The 16,973-nt window shown below is 34.4% G+C and overlaps 1 protein-coding gene across 6 annotated transcripts in view; it reads left to right on the top strand.

The window, feature by feature from the left end:
* The window catches only part of MITF (melanogenesis associated transcription factor), a 212,665-nt gene that overhangs the window by 117,715 nt on the left and 77,977 nt on the right, over window positions 1–16,973 (top strand). For 4 of the 6 annotated variants that reach the window (XM_015593632.2, XM_025050807.1, XM_006917478.3 and 1 more), the window contains exon 2: window positions 12,262–12,511. In XM_015593632.2, the coding sequence (XP_015449118.1) occupies window positions 12,262–12,511 (250 nt within the window). Of the gene's footprint in view, window positions 1–516; window positions 602–12,261; window positions 12,512–16,973 lie in introns of all 6 variants that reach the window. The other 2 variants (XM_025050806.1, XM_025050805.1) reach the window with 1 other exon arrangement.

The following is a 16,973-nucleotide window of genomic DNA, read 5'->3' as shown; positions in this document are numbered from 1 at the left end:
CATTTATCAGGCTCTAGTTCCAAAAAATGCTTATTAATGGATGCAAAGCAGCTAGAGATGTGTGATGAGCTGATGCCCAAGATCTTCCCAACTGAGAAGGGGCACAAGCAACCCCACAACCCTCCTTGATTCTGCAACTGTTAAGTGTTAAAATTTCACTGGTATGTGAAATTACCTCTCCTTTCAAGTTCTCTAATAACAAGCAGCCGCTGCAAGCCTCACCCGGTACCTGCACTCAGGAGGGCTAAGTAAGCATCCCAAGGTGCTCGTCTGGCTGCTGGTTGGTTTCTGGCCGAGCCTGGGTCCTTGCGTAGCCCCCTTTGTAGTGTGAGGCAGCATTTTTGTCCTGCAGGTACAGTAGGTACTGGATTAAACAGGTCTGCTATTGCAGACAGACACCAGGCACCTTTCTAGCAGGAGCTGTGTTTGGATTGGAGTTTCCAGGGCCTTATCAGGAGCCACCCCTAGTGACACAGCCAGTGCCAGAACTAACTTTGACTTTCACTCTTCGCCAAGGGCTTGCAGAACACCTTAAAGGAAAAAAGATGGAGGCGCTCAGAGTTCAGATGTTCATGCCCTGCGCCTTTGAAAGCTTATATCTGTAAGTGAAGTTTTATTCTGGAAATAATCCCGGGACCACTTAACAGGAGTGATTTTTCTTTTAAGGGGGAGGACAGCGAAAGGGAAGGTTTTATTGGGAGGTAAAAATACTGGAACTGTTACTTTGTGACTATGGCTTTAATTAGCTTGAGCTGTAACCTCGAGGAGGTAGATATGACAAGAACAACTAATTTGTGGGGAAATCAAAATGCTAGCCCTTTAGATTTGCCATTTTGTTTAAAATTGAATGTTGGTCTTAAATTAATAATGCTAAAAAATGACTGCTTCAAAAATCTGAGAATAGAGCTTGATTTAAGATTACAAGTTAGACTGCAGTATAGCTTTGTTATGAATTAAAAAAGGATTTTCTTCAGGAACAAGAGTATGCTTAATAGTAACATTTGTTAAAACTGTCCCATTGCAGACACTTTGGATTTTTGCTCTCTCCTATTTTGGAATAGTAGCAGTAGCATTAATAAAATCTCCTTTGTATTTCTGTATATTGATTTTTTTTTTTTCCTTCTCTTTGAGAGGAAAACAAAACATCCAAACATCAGAATCATCTGCCCGGCATGTAAACGTAGAATATGTTTAAAACTGTCAGTTTCAAAGAAATACTAAAATGGAGAAATACAAATGGATGCTAACTCTCCCTACATTCTTTAACATTTACTTTCAATGTTAGGTGATAAGATTTGAAACCAATGCTGAAAGCTGTGTCCCTAAGTGAATAGGCATTCAAGCAAATCACCTTATGCAAAAGCCACCTCTGGAGCTTAATAATTATTTACTGAACGTTCCTGGGTCATGAGAGAGGTTCTGATTAAGTCAGAAATGCATTATGTTCAGCAGCTTGTGAAGGTGTGTTTAAAGACGGCAGGAATAATGGAAAAATACTAAATGTAGCAGAACTATTTTGAGAATTTGATTCTTAAAAAAATAAAATTCTCATAGTTTAAGCATGGTTAAAGTTCATAATGTTCAATAGACACATCTTTAAAAGGTCTTATAGAAGCTTTTAAAATGATTTCTAATTTCTTGTGTTGTTTTTGCTGTATTAAGTTTACTGTTATAAATGTTTTTCATTCTGTATTTCATTAAAACAGTTTACTTATCTCTCTAAAATGATAGAGCATTTTCATGAACAAAGTATATATAATTATGTATTTAAAATGTCATTATTCTAGAAATGTTATAAATTTCTTCTTTGTAAATCAGATAATAGTTAGGGAGGTAATAGCCATTCCTTGTGATTCATACACCATAAGAATGTCCTCTATAACCTAATAATTTTTAAAATATTAATTTTAAGCAAATTAATGGATGTCGTGTGGCTAAAAACATATTCTGATGTAGCATAAGTACAGTGGTGATGTCACCCTTGATGTACACCAAAATTAATTCTTAATTTCAACTACTTTTGCTTAATTATTTTGAATTTTTTGTTGCGGATAACAAATACTTGCCATAGGAGCATGCTTCCCTATAATTTTTCAGAATGAAATTCTTAGCACATATCTTTGACAAAACTTGTTCACTGAGCTGTTGCCCATTAACTTCTTTGTGCTTGTTCTTTTAGGGAAGGCACACACTGTGAATTAATTGTTTCTTTTATATTTTCCTCTAGGAAAGCAAAGGAACACCATAGCATAAACAGCAACGTTCTAAGAGTTTTGACTTCCTAGAAAATAACTTGTCAGTTTTCACTAGTTTTGAGATGGTAAGATGCTCAGGTGATGCCAATGCAGAATTTAAAACATAGCAGAGAAGAATTTATTGCCTAACTTTTACTTGTCTACATGGTGTGTTGACCACCATTCTCAGTATCTTACCTATGTTAACACATTGAATTCTCATAATTCCTCAATGACAAAGGTACCTTTGTTTTACCTCCGTTTTTCAGATGAGAAAATTGAGATTTGGGCAAATGGAAAATACTGCCCAAGTCATATAGCTGAAAAATGATAGAGCCAACATTTCAAATCTAGGTATACTGGCTCCAGCGTTTCTGCTTTTTTCTGTTATGTTTTATCGATTTTCATTTAAGATACTGAATGAATTGATGTTTCTTTCTCTGCTTTTTGATTGATGGATTTCTCCAATGCCGAGATTTCTGAATTACCCGAACTATATAATTTCAGCTTTTGAGGGGCCACGTATAGTTCAATGCTATACAATATTTGTCTGTCAAATGTTTTTCCTGCGTCATATTTACTGTCTATTATAAGGCAATTGTTTGGAGCAGGGGAAAACTCTGTTGAATATATACATCGATTATAAGATTTGCTCTGACTTGGAAAGTCTTAAAATGTGGAGGAAAAGTTTTTCTTAGAATTAAGAAATACAGTAAGTCTTTAGAGCTCAGATCTCCTTGGAGAAATGTGTTGTGTGTAACTGTATGATTTAAACAAATGGTTTGATTAAAGTTCTTCCAACGCTAAGGTTCCAGTATTATCTGATTTTCTGAGGTGAGATATTTGTTAGGATAGAGACACCAAATTTGCCTTTTGAAGAGGTATTTATCTCATCCTCCTATGTGCCAAATATTCTTCTAGGTGCTGGAAAATCTATATATGAATAAAAATGTAAAAACTCCTATCCTCATGGAACTATCTACCACGTCATGAAGGACCAGGTATATTTCAACTCCGTCCTTAAGTTCAGGGCCTCATCCTCATGGTCCAAAATAGCTGTTGGAGCTCCAGCCATTATAACCAAATTCCAGGGGACACGATGGCAGAAGGTTCAAATAAGGTGTATCTCTTCAAGGAGAATTTCTGGAGGTACCATATAACATTTCTACTTAAATCTCATTGACAGAAGTTAGGCATGAAGCCAGTCTAGCTCCTAGAAAGCTGGAGAATGTTATAGCATTTGGCAGAATACCAGCCAAAACAAGGAGGAAATAGGAAAATGGATACTAGATTGAGTCGCAGCTCTTAGTCTGAAACTTTGATACTTTTTTTTTTTTTCTCAGAGTAATTAATATTTTCTAAGACATCAAAAAACCCAGCTGTGGTATACCAGAACACATTAAACTGGCTTAAGCAAAAACAGAGATTGATTGGCCCTTGTAAATCAACATCTACTATCTAGGTTTATCAAGGAGTCAGGGATGGTTTGATTCAGATTCTCACTGTCATCCAAATATCGACTCCTTCTTTGTTCTTCCTTCTCAGTTTTCCATTCACTCTTTTAACTCACATTACTGTTGTATCTAGTTTGGCTTTTTTTTTTTTTTTTTCCCCAGATAAGCTCAGGAAGTTCCAGATTTACATTCTAAATTCTACCATCTTTCCAAACCTTAGTGTAAAGAGTTATTTTACCCCAGTAGTTGTTGTCAAAAGCATAGGGCTGACTCTGATTGGATCATCTTGGAGCACAAGCTCATTTGATGCATATGCTGATTGGTCAAGCCTGGAGCGTGTTTCTGTGTCTGGAGTTAGTAGCACCACTACATCCTCATGAATGAAAGTGAAAAATCTGTTTTTTAAAAGTGAAATCAGGGTACTTTACCAAAGAAGTTGGACAGGATTCTGGGCAAGTATGAATAACATGTGACCCCCGTAAATCATCACTACTATTTGTAAGGCTGCCTCCTACACCATGACAGGTGTACCTATTCGCTGCTCCTGAGACCACAGTTAGTACTTCTGTCTTGATTTCCCCACAGTATTGCAAATTTGATAGATATTGCTAGACATGTAGTAATTGTTAAGTGATGGCAGCCTAAGGCTTTTGACTCTTCTCTGACCTGTTATAATGTTGTCTAGACAAGAAGACAAGAGCATATCCTATACCTGGAGCAGTTATTTGAGTAAGTTTAGAATGGTTTTCTGTCTTTAAAAAGATCCTACCAATTACTTTAATGCTGATGTCTGAATTCTGTCGTTAGATTGTCAAAGTTTCGGATTAAAGAAGTTCTTTCTTTTAAAATACTCTAGGTGGGGTATCATGCCATGTCATATCAATTACATACACTTTATAGTGAATGAGTTTTCGGAGTCTTTAAAAACATGTCAGCTAGGTGTGAATAGAATTCCATAGTTGGGCAGAGTAAGCAAGAATTCTAGAGTGTGATCTAGTGAAAGGAAGCTTGATATGAAAGACAGAAAGCTTAAATGTGGGGCATCTCAACTTCATCTGCTTTTTAGCCTTTTGGTAGTCTGACTTGCAGAGACAATTTGTCAAAGGGATTTGAGTATTAAGAGTGTGCTAACCCATAGGGGCATCTGTGGAAAATGGAGATCAATTGTGGTCATAAAATGAGGAAATGGCATCCTCATATCCTTGGATGAAAATATTTTTTAGTAAGAGGTTGACGTTCTCTTTAACTGGAGTGTATAGAAGTGAGAAACTCTTTGGGAGTGGTGAAAATAACCAACTTAAAAAAAATCTGATAGTGAAAATTGCCTGGAAGAACATTGTTCATATACTACAGAGATCTCTTAAACATTTTTGTTCTTAGCTCTTAGTTAAGGAATTTTTTTCAAGCAATCTCAATGTATTTTTATTTTATTTATAAATTGGATACATGTGCTACTGTACTAATATCACATTATATAGCATGTACAAAAAGAAGATAAAAATGAAATATATATACACACACACGCACACACACATATATATGTGTGTGTGTATATATGTATATATATACATATATATACACATAATATATATGTCTATGCTCTTAGTGTATGTATATACATATATATTCTATGCTTAGTATGTGTATATATATGTGCGTGTGTATATATATATATACACACGCACATATATATATGACAGAATTTATATATATATATATAAAATGTTCTATTTTTTCCTTTCTGTGCCCCCAGAGTATCATTCTTTTGTATCCTCTTTTGAAGAATATTGATATATTGGGAGTACTATTAGGGCTTTCTTTGATTTTGATCTAATCAATCAATTACTGAGATTACTCTCAATGATACCTGCTGAAGGTCCAGCTTAAAGAATATTATTCTTGAATACATATGAGGAGTGTCCAAATTTTATCAACTAAATGGGGTTAAGGTGTTGAAAATAAAGATTTCAGATTTTAACTTATAAATTACTGGTGGTTCTTACTTTTTGGAATGTTTTTTTCTTCCTTTTGTATAATGAAAGATACAGTGCCCCAGAGGACAGGAGCACTGTCCCCTTTGGACATCATGATAGCCCTCATGTATAGCAGAACGTGGCCTTTGGAAAGCATTTAAATATCTGTTGAAGGAAAGAAGAGGAGAAAGACAAGCTGCACTTTGCAAGCAATTTTTATTTTCTTTGCTCCAGAAACCGGTAGTAATTATTGTCTGAGCTGGTAATACTACCCGAAAATGCTAGAATTTTGGCAGGTCTTTATTTTTTTTCATGATCACTAAATCCCAAGGGTCATGAAGACAAAAGTCCAGAAGATATCAATTTTTGATGCCAAACTGTGAAATCTATTACTTTCACATTTACATGGGTTATATTCTCAGCTGCTTTACGTACAAGTGACAGTTTCTTATTTTCTTATTTCAGTTTCAATATTTTCTTATTGGTACTTCCACCATACATGGTAAAAAAAAAAAAAAAATTCATGCTTCCATTTACAGACTGATTACTTTGGAAGGACTGGAAAGGTTAGGATAATGGAAGTGCCGATCATTCTGAAATGTTGTCATTTAAAAAGATATATCCATTTACCAACTCTTTAGTGATTTGTATACTTGGAGGCACTTTGAAAAGACTCCTAAGAATTTCTTTTAGCTGACAAAACAAACTCATTGGAGGCAATTTCTATAGATTCAGACTGTATGTTCCTTTTACTTATGATAAAGTAGTTGTCTTGTAACTATAAAGATCCACTGGCAATATCTGGACTGATATTTTTGTCTGTTTGGGTTTATAGCCCATTTGGCAGAGCTGAGTAGTCCTCCCCATTCCATTTCACTCAACATGTTGATTTCCGTGTTGGAAGGACTCTTCAGAGCTCTTGTCAGGTATACTGGAGGTGAGGATGGAATGTGAATTTCCTCAGACATGGAAGAAAGTGTTCTGGTCTAAGAATCAGATGTGTGGGTTCATGTAGCAACTACTACTAAACAGGTGTGTGATCTTGGGGTGTTTGACTATTAGTTTTCAAAAATGGCCAGGCATTAGAATTAACTGCAGAATTTTTGTAGACATATCGATTCCTGAGATTTACCTAAAATGAAATCAATTTCCAGGGATAGAGACTGGGCATTTTGATTTTAGAGAGCCTACTTAGCTGATTTGTGGCAGCCAGCCTTTTGTATTTGGAAATGCCTGTAGCTTAACCTATCCATGACATAGCTTTCTCACCTGTACTTAGCGAAGTTAATATTATTGTCCCTTTCTGTATCTCCACTGTGGATGTGAACATCAGCCATTGTGGTTTCTTGTATAGAATTACATTGTACCCTAGTGCAGGCAAATGCTAGGCTTTGAGCTCTATCAACTGAATGATTATAGTGAAGATTAATTTTTCCCGGAGAAAAATGCCAGGATTTTTATGACTCATGAAATAATTGCAGGATAAACTACCTTCTCTCGCCACTCTTGAAAACTTTGTCATGTTCTCTGAATTAAATAGGGATTACCTAACCTTAAAAGACTAATCTGTTATGGTCCAAAATTGCATATAGGCTTATAAAAATTGCCTTCTTACATCGGGAAAGAATTAGCATGTTCATGGTTTAATACTATTTTTTACTACTAATTTTGAACTGTGTTCCAGTTTATTGGAATATGTTCCAGTCACTGCACTTAGTTTTTTTACATCTATTACATATTTTAATCCTCATCACAGTGCTGACAGGCAGATGTATTAAACACTCTTTATAAATAAGGAAAATCGAAGCTCAGCGATAGCCTAACTTGGGCATGACTACAGGTTAGTAATTCGCAGAACTGGATTCTGCCTGAGGAAATGACGAGAGGAAGTACAGGGAAAAGTTTATCAGTTCCTTCAGCCTAAAGACTAAATTTCAACTGACAACAGTTTCCTATCTGGGATGACCCTGATATGGAGAAACCAAAAACTGATTCTTAGGTCTGCCTAAGGAGTTTGGCATCATTGTCAAAGGTGAGGAGTGTTCGGGTAGATGTCATTTGGATGCTGGGGTAATGGGTTGAATGGAATTTATGATATACTTAAGTGGTTAATGAAGGTAGTGGAATTAACTATTTGAATTTAGGAATATACCAGATAATTTGGAGCGCATGTCCACACACCTCTACCATCACAGAGAAAGGAGAAGCTTTGAAAGTTAAAAAAGTAAATTCGGCCATTAGGGTAGGAACTCATTACATTTAGTGGCTACCTAGCATCCATAGTGCAGCTGTAGGTTGAGTACTCAGTGAATGCAGTACCTTGGGGAGGAGCATTTTAGAGAGGTCCAGAGAAGTGGAGTTGCTCTGTAAATATCACCATGCTCGGCAGTAACTGCTGAATTTGAGCCCAATTGATGGCCATCTCCTTGAGTCACTGTTGAGCAATTCCCAGTTCTCAGGGAAGTTGTGTGTCTGGCTTCAGTGATTCGGATGAGTGCCAGTAAAGGCATTTTCCTCTTCTTCAACTGGCTTTCAAAGAGTAATTTCTTATGATGAGATCCATACCTGCCCATGTGGAACTAGATAAGAGTCGGATAATCTAGATAATTGACTTAATTTTAAGGCATCTCATAAAAATTATATGACCATGGCTTTAAACTCTATGAGATTAGAAACCAGGTATTCCCAGCACCTGGCACAGAGGAAACACTCAACTATTTATTGAATAAATGACCTTTACATAATCTGATTAAAAGGAATCAGACTCATGGAATTAGTATTATCTAACACAGATAGAGTTTCTTGGGCCCTGGATGAGTTCAGTTAGCTTTTAAAATTAAATACATTCATTTGGACAGCTCTCTTTGCTTGCTATTAGTGTCTAAAATACCAGGTCTTCATTTTAAAAATACACTTTGTGGCCACCTGTAATGGTCTCATGTAAACCTCGATTTTGAGTTTAAAACATTATGCTCATTTGTCTTGCTAACATTTGGAAGTGTAGATATCTTTATTTTTATCTGTAAGGTGATAATTGCAGATTCAATTATTTCTATGAGAAAAGGATGTTTAAAAGATCGAAAGTAAAGCTGAGAATCCGGGAGTCATCTTAACGATGTAGAAATATCCTGCAGGGAGTATGTGCAATGAAGTGACTACAATCTTCCTTTGCATGGTTTTTGTGTATGTGTGTGTGTATGTATGTGTGTGGGGGGTGAGATTTATTATTAATGTCAATTAACGAGCCCTGCTAGATTTTCTTTAGTGGGATTTCCATTTATTTATATGGGTCTCCTGTATAAATACGTGTGTTTTTTTCCTGACGAGATATTTTCAGTAAATGCTTTAAATTATATTGTTGTCGACTTTAAAGTCTGAAACCTTAATGTAGCTGATAACTAGTAATTTTAATTTAACATGTCTCAAGAATGTTTTACTGTTAATTGAAAGGATTTTTCCCTCCGTATTACAGCCAATGGCTTGTCTTGAGCAGCTAATTAGTGCGATTATTCCACAGCTGCATTTGCTACAGCACAAAGGTTTGCTCCTGTTTTTATCAAAAGGATCAGCCTCTCTGGGAATGTTTTAACCTGACAGGCTTTGAATACTAAGACCGTTTATTTATTTATTTTAAATACCTGCCCCTCCCAACCCTTCCCCCGCCCTTCTTTTCTTGGTTTAGGAAAGTACATTTTGGTTTTGAACACATACTAAAGGGGGAAAGTATGTTTTCTTTTGATGCTCTTTTAGTAGAACTTAACCTGGTGAATAGATTATTTTGAGTAATGCCTAAGTATTCTTATTCTGATATTAAAATCATAAGCAGGGTATCAAGATTGTTCAATCTGTGTGTGTCTGTAGGAAACTAAAGGAAAAAGGATTTAACTCTTCTGGGATGCTAAAGATTTCCAAGTGAACCAATATGCTGGATTAGTCACTACTTTCCCGTCCTGTTCTCAAAATATGGTCATTGATGGATCCAGTCTCCTTTCTTCTAACCAAATGGTGACTTTGGTCATTCAAGTCATTCCTTCATGTTCTTAAATTAGTGTCATTTAAAAAAATCATTATAGCTCTATTTAGTTTAGGGGAAAAAGGTAAAAAAAAATTTACCTGTAATTCCACTCCCACTCTGGCAACTTTAATTATATAGTCCCTGACAGTCATGTGTGTGTATTTGTGAGCACACGCATACTTTACTTACTTTAAATTAGAATGTAAATGCAGTTTTGAATCCTACTTTTTAATTTACTCTTATTATATGCATTTCTCACTTTGCTCTGTAGTTGTGTAATTAAAAAAATAGTATATTATCAAGTTCATGTATCATTCATGTATTATGATTTACTTTTTTAACCTATTTTATGCTTAAATCTTTTAAATGGTTTTATTTTTTCCCCAGCTTTGTTAAGATATAATTGACAAAAAATGTATATATTTAAGGTATATAATGTGATGATTTGATACATGTATATATTGTGAAATGATTACAATCAAGCTAAATAATACATCCATCACTTTACACAGTTACCGTTTATTTTATTTTTTTGTAATGAGAACAATTTAAGATCTCTCTTGGCAAATTTCAAGTATGTATAGCAGTGTTATTATCTATAGCCACCATGCTGTACTTTAGATCCCCAGAATTTATCTCATATCAGAAAGTTTGTATCCTTTAACCAGTATCTCCCCTCATAATTTACTTAACTATTTTCATATTAGGGGTCAAATCTAGGTGGTTCAGAATATTTTGTAATTTGAAAATAGATTTGTAATGTCAACTTTTCTACATTTTGAATTATTTTCATAGGAAAATTGCCATTGAAATTTTTTAATCGAATTGTATGAATAATTTTACAGCTTTTGGTAATATTGTTAAATTGTTCTCTAAAGGATTGTGATAGTATATACCAGCAATGGCTCAGAGTAACATTATCATATTTTTTCACATAGTGAATATTTTTTAAAAATTGTATCATACCTTGAATACTATTTTGCATCTGGAGTATTGTGTAGTTTTTATTCAGAACAATAAATATATTTCTACACCATTTTTAACGGCTGCATAGTATTACATTATACGAACCTATCATGATTTACTGAAACAGTTTCCTGTGGTGAGTAGTAAGTAAACTGCTAGCATAATGTTTATTAGGTAGTTTTCCAGAACTGTATGAGGGTGAAACACAAACATTTCTTCATTCTTTAGCATGTTCATTATCTGCAGAGTTGAAGGTTCTTATCTTAAAGGAGTTTATGAGGATGGTCAATGATTTAAAGGCTTTATTTTGACTCTTATTAAAAAGTAAAGACAATACTGGAATTTATACTCAAGGAAGGAAGCTAAAGGTGCTTTCCTTGAACAGTGAATATTTTCTCAAATGTTACTTTTTTCTGTTTCCAGGTGCTAAGGTTTTGTACTGTTTGCCCTAAACATTTTTTAGAAAATTTTATTGCTAGAAATAAAAAATTTAATTTTCTAGATTATAATCATAGCAACAGTGACTGTTTATTGAGGCAGTACTACATGGTGCTCATTGTACGAGGGGATTTATGTGAATTAGTTTGTTTATTTTTTTATTTAATCCTCACAAAATCCCTATGAGCTATAGTTTTAAAATATAATGATTGCAATAGAAATTTTAAAAACACCTCCTACTTTGATAAATGGATAATTGAACAAAAAACTATTGCTGTCTCTTTTTCCTGGATATGATAAAGGCAAAGAGAGGTTTAATAACTGGTCGATGTCATAGAACTGGCAAAATAAGCAATTGAAAACCATATTTAGGAAAATTAGGAAGTCTTTTCTTTTTAACTTATGAGTAACATTTAAGCATTTAAAATAATTTCGGAGAGAGTTAAATCCCAAAACCATTAGAAATAGGCCTGAAGGGGAACTTGCAGAGTGCATGTAGGAGAGGGCATACCACCATGAGTTGGAAGAAAAGACGGTACAAAGAAAGCCAGGCAGAGAAGAATTGGTTTGTCAGACCAGCTTGTCTTCTGCCCTCTTTCCTAAAGACTGAGGTCGAGTTCAGTGTTAACATTCTGGTCCAGATGTTTCTTTCATTAATGATTTTTACCTCCCATATCATAGAAAAATTTCCCCATGGCAAAATTCAGCTTTTCTTTAAACACATCTGTGTTAGTAAACATTTTAGACATCTTCAGGGAATTCGAATAACATAGAAGTAGTTATTGGGTTAGATTCAGTTATAAAAAAGCAAATCAAGCAATTTATTTTTAAATGTGGAAATCTGGGTGCCATTAAGATGCATTGCTTCTTGGCACTTCGTATGGCGGCGCTATATTTGGTGGTGATGAGTAGTATGCGGTATAAAATGTCAAAAAAAAAAAAAACAATTTAAGCTGCATGATAAAAATGCCTAGATGTAATCAAGCTGACTTATTTTAATTCAACTACTAATGACTTCAGTCCTGTCACCTCTTGATTTTCGATTATGTGGAGTACTATTCTGCAACTTGATTATATTTGCACAAGCTCATTTCATAGTTTGGTGCAATTTAGGGTACCCCAAAATGCAAATGAAGGGTCTCATTAGGAAACTAAATGTACATTTTTTGGTTTTCCCACAGCAGTTCCGAGGAGCATCCTGGGGCCTCCAAGCCTCCAATAAGCTCCTCCAGTATGACATCACGCATCTTGCTACGCCAGCAACTCATGCGTGAGCAGATGCAGGAGCAGGAGCGCAGGGAGCAGCAGCAGAAGCTGCAGGCGGCCCAGTTCATGCAACAGAGAGTGCCTGTGAGTCAGACACCAGCCATAAACGTCAGTGTGCCCACCACCCTACCCTCTGCCACCCAGGTGCCGATGGAAGTCCTTAAGGTACGTGAGTGTCGCTCTTGTTGGTTGGGCCAAGCCCTCTTCCAGAACATTTTCCATTTTCTAGGTGTTTTATTTATCTGAACATGTATTCGGTCCTATTGACCTATCTGAATCATGTTTATCAATGCCTGCTCCATTGATTTCTCCATGGCTTTGTATTCTAAGACAGATGAAGGCTCTCTGTAAATGTAATATAATAGTAACCATCACTAAATGGGGATGAGTGTTGATATTCTATGAAAAATCACAAGTAGGAAAAAGTGTCTGTTGTAACGGTATCTTTCCATCTTTCTTTGAGAAAGTTTCAAAGTGTACAGGTTATCTAAAATGAGCCTCTTCTAATAACTTATGTATACATCTTCCCCCAACACATTCCATGACCATTCTTTAATTTTCTTCTTTATTTAATAAATAATCTTAGCTATAGAATCTGACTCTTTCAGAAAGTCTCTTCAGTTATAAAACTGTAGAAGAGATTTCTATGCTTTAATAACCAGAGTGCATAATCCTTTAACTGAAGTGAGTTGTCTGTTTTGGGTCTCTTTGATTTCTTGCTGGAGTAGAAACTGCAGGAGCTTGTTAGTGTCATTCTATCAGGGACATATAGCTTCCTAATTATAGGGAAAATTGTAACAAGTCTAAGAATAGAATTCCATCTCACATGTGTGTCCACAGACATTGGGAGATATTCCTTGTTTAAAGATAAATATTGCAACTCTTAAATATGACTGATGCAAGGAAAGTTAATAGGAAAGTAAGGGAACTTCCCTTACTTAAAAAAAAATTTTTTTTTAACCCATTCACCTAATTGATTCATTCTGAAGAGTCCCGAGTGTTACTGTTCATTAAACAATGTGGACTTTACACACCGGTGATTCATTGTTCGTCTTTGCATTCATTTGTGTGCTCAAAAAAACATTTCCCACTATTTAAAGTTTAATATTAAAACAAATAGAGGGGATGATGTGTTATAATTGGTGAGCAATATATAATTCTTACTAGGAAGTAGGAAAGAAATTCTTTTAAAAAAATTTTAAATCAATTGTTTTTATTTGCAAAGACATTTTTAAAATGTAGTGATGAAATGATGAAACTTTTATGGAAAAACCAATTGAAATTCTGTAAGGACAAAAAATATTTAAACAGTTTAGCATAAAATTTGAGTCCACTGTGATTGAAGTTCTGGATATTGCCACAATTAATGAATATTTTATCTTCCCCTCCCCCTCAGTAAAGGCAAGATCTTCCCTTAGGAATAGATTATATATTAAAACTTTCTGTTCTGCTTGGGTGAAGTTGACAATCACTGTTTTTTATAGATTTAAGACTTATTTAAGAGTAAGTTGTCATCTGCCATTCACAGGAATCATAATTGTTTTGTCTATACTTTAGATTATTTGGAGTTGTATGAATTAAATAATAAAAAGTGGAGAAATACGTCTGTTTTATTCACTGCAATAGTCAACTTTTTAAATCTGAAGGAAAAATTTTAGAAGATATGACATGGGTTTGTGCTAGTAGTGGATTATGTCTGATCCAAAGATAATATTTCATATTATATTAAAGTATTTAATTGAAATCAGGAGTCCTATTAAGGCAGTTATATCCATCCCATGGTGGGAAAATTATCCAAATGCAAATGTGTTGAAACATTTCCATATCATCTTAAAAATAGACATCATTCTTAAATGTTTTTATTCAAATATGTTATTTTGACAATGATTAAAATTAAAATCTATAATAAATGGTTTGAATAATATACCCATTTTTCTTTATATGTCTCTGTGTCTTGGTAATACTGCTTGAGCTGCAATCCTTACTTTATGTCCAAAGTTAAAGCACTAATAAGTTATTAGAACTGGGAGACTGAATGTAACCAAAAATGAGTGATTGATAAATTTATATTTCATGTTGAATATAGTTGATCTCTATTTATACTTCATTTGTGTGCATTTTTATACTTCAGTTATATAAAGTAATGAAGTGTGTCATAAAAATGAAGAAACAGAATTGTTGGCATAGCAATGAGGATTTGTATCCTTAAGTGAAAGACCAAATAAAAATATATGATTTCATATGACAGTCTAAAAAATTCCAATAACAATTTTAAGGAGAGTATCATATAAGTGATTGCTTTAGAGACTTAAAGACTTGATACTTTATAAAATAATTTACATATTTTCATAAGTTTTGTGTATGAAAATATTGTATAATATTTATTAGAGAAAGGGGAGTGAAATGTGGACTGTTTTTCTCTTCCCTTTTATAGTTTTTAAATCGTAAGCACAATTTTATAAAATAAATGGTTTTTATAATGCAAAAAGTTAATTTACTTAATTTTGGACAATTTTTCTATGAATTTACATTTTCAAAGAATAAACAATATCAAGTATACTAATCGAATGCACTAAGAGCAGATTACATTGAATAAATATTTTCTCATAGTGCAGCCTGAATAAATTCTTAATTTAATTTTTAAAGATTTAAATTGCCAGAATGGAACATACCTGCTTCTCAGTTGAGGTAGGTGTGTACAGTCAGACATATTAGCATGTGCTAGAGCATCCTGGTTAAATCTATCTCCTACTGGTTTGTAAGAACTTGATATAAGATCACACACATAAACTCAGGTTACCAACATTACTTATCAGTGGGTTGAATGACTGATTTGAAAGCTAATTTAGTGTTTTTAGATTAATCCCCCCCTTTTATTTTTTAGCAGAGTTATGCTTAAAAAATATGAAGTTTTATAAAGCATATTTAAAAATTGTTCACAACTTCAGGGAAACTAAAGTCTAGTCTCCTGAATTCATATTAGAGGTCGGAAATGTGCATTGCTTATTCTTCCTGTGATCTTCGTTCAGTCTGTAAATTTGCGAAGGTTTGCAGGATTGGTATCTGATTTCTATAGTGATTTAATTAATTAATAGCTTTATTTCTATTATTGATTTTCATGTTGGGTTACATGGAATGATTACTTTTATCGCTATATATTTACATATTAGACATATCCTCTGGGATTAAGAAGAACCCTACTCAACTGAGTATTCTAATTTAAGTATGCTTTTTTTTTTATCATAAGTTAACCAATACTTGAAGTACATAATGCATTTTTTTGCATTAGTGAACATACCTTATTTCAAATTATGAATTAATTTTAAAAAGTCATTAAACACCATTAATGAAAGCAATTTCTTGTACAGGTGGGTTTTATTGACATAGGAGTCTTACCAACCTGAGGTTTGAAATTTGATATAGCTTCTTTTCAAACAAAAGCGGAGGATCCAGGGACAGACCTTGTAGATACATATCAAGTCTCATAGCTAAAGACGCATAATGTATCAGTGCTGTGTTATTGTCTACACAATCATCAAGCATATATTTTTACTGTCCCATCTCTCTAATTGACAGATTATAAGAGGAGCACCCAGTTGCTCTGACCTTGGACTGACAAGTTTATCAAAATTTCTCTCCCTACATGGACTTTGATAGTTATAGCTTGAAGATATTAGCTTATAGTTTGAAAACATTTCTCAGATTAGAAATTTAAAAGCAAGGTGTCTCTCTGGAATAGATTGTACATTGAAATTTTCTGTTCTCCTTAGAAGAAAGGTTATATGAATTTAAAGTAAACAAAAAAGACTTTAACTTCAGGATATTTTCAGTAGTTTGAAAGAATTTATTTTTTAATTTTTCTTTTTTTTTTTCCCCAAATCATCTCAGACAATCTAAGAAATTGGGCAGATTGCTGCAGAATTAGAAATGATACTTTGTGTTCATCAAATACAGAAACACATTTTTCCAGGGTCCTAATGTGGCACCCGTATGGATAGTTATTCTAGGGAAGCAGGATGGAAGTTCTTCCTTGTCACCCTGTTCTACACCCAACATTCCTTGAGATTTTGCTCGTGAGGGTAAGGGTAGATGACTCAATTGCTGATCTTTCTATATAACTTATGAAATCTACCTGGTGTAGAGTTTTCAAGGTGTTCTTTAGATATAATAAAGAAACTCAAAAAAGGGTGTATGCAGTTACAGATGGGTTGGTGGGTTACAGATTAGCAGAAGGGACTACTCCCACACCCAACTATGCATTTAGATTTTGTTCCTGATTTATTTAGCTGGGAATATGGAACCTGATTAGCATCACGGTGGCTGCAAGGAACAGGAACAGATGCAGCACGTCTCAGATCGGCTTGCCTTGCTCCCTTTAGTTAAAAGGAATCTGTTGCTAGAGGCACTGTCCCCATTAGAAGGGACATCTGAGAATTCTATTACCCTAGTCCATGGCCCATCATATATTTATTCATGTTCGTCTGTGTTTTTGTCACTAGTCAGTGTGACTTTCATGAACGTTCTGTGAACCTCAGTTTCAGTTTGTAAACTTTGGTGTCCTTTTGTTTTTGGATCAAACTCTGTGTGTTTAAGGCCATATCTTTCTCAGGGGACCAAGAGACTTAGT

Source organism: Pteropus alecto, unplaced genomic scaffold (genome assembly GCF_000325575.1).
Source record: "Pteropus alecto unplaced genomic scaffold, ASM32557v1 scaffold75, whole genome shotgun sequence".
Lineage (NCBI taxonomy): Eukaryota > Metazoa > Chordata > Mammalia > Chiroptera > Pteropodidae > Pteropus > Pteropus alecto.
The sequence above is the reverse complement of the archived record's forward strand: the minus strand, read 5'-3'. Positions and strand labels throughout refer to the sequence as shown.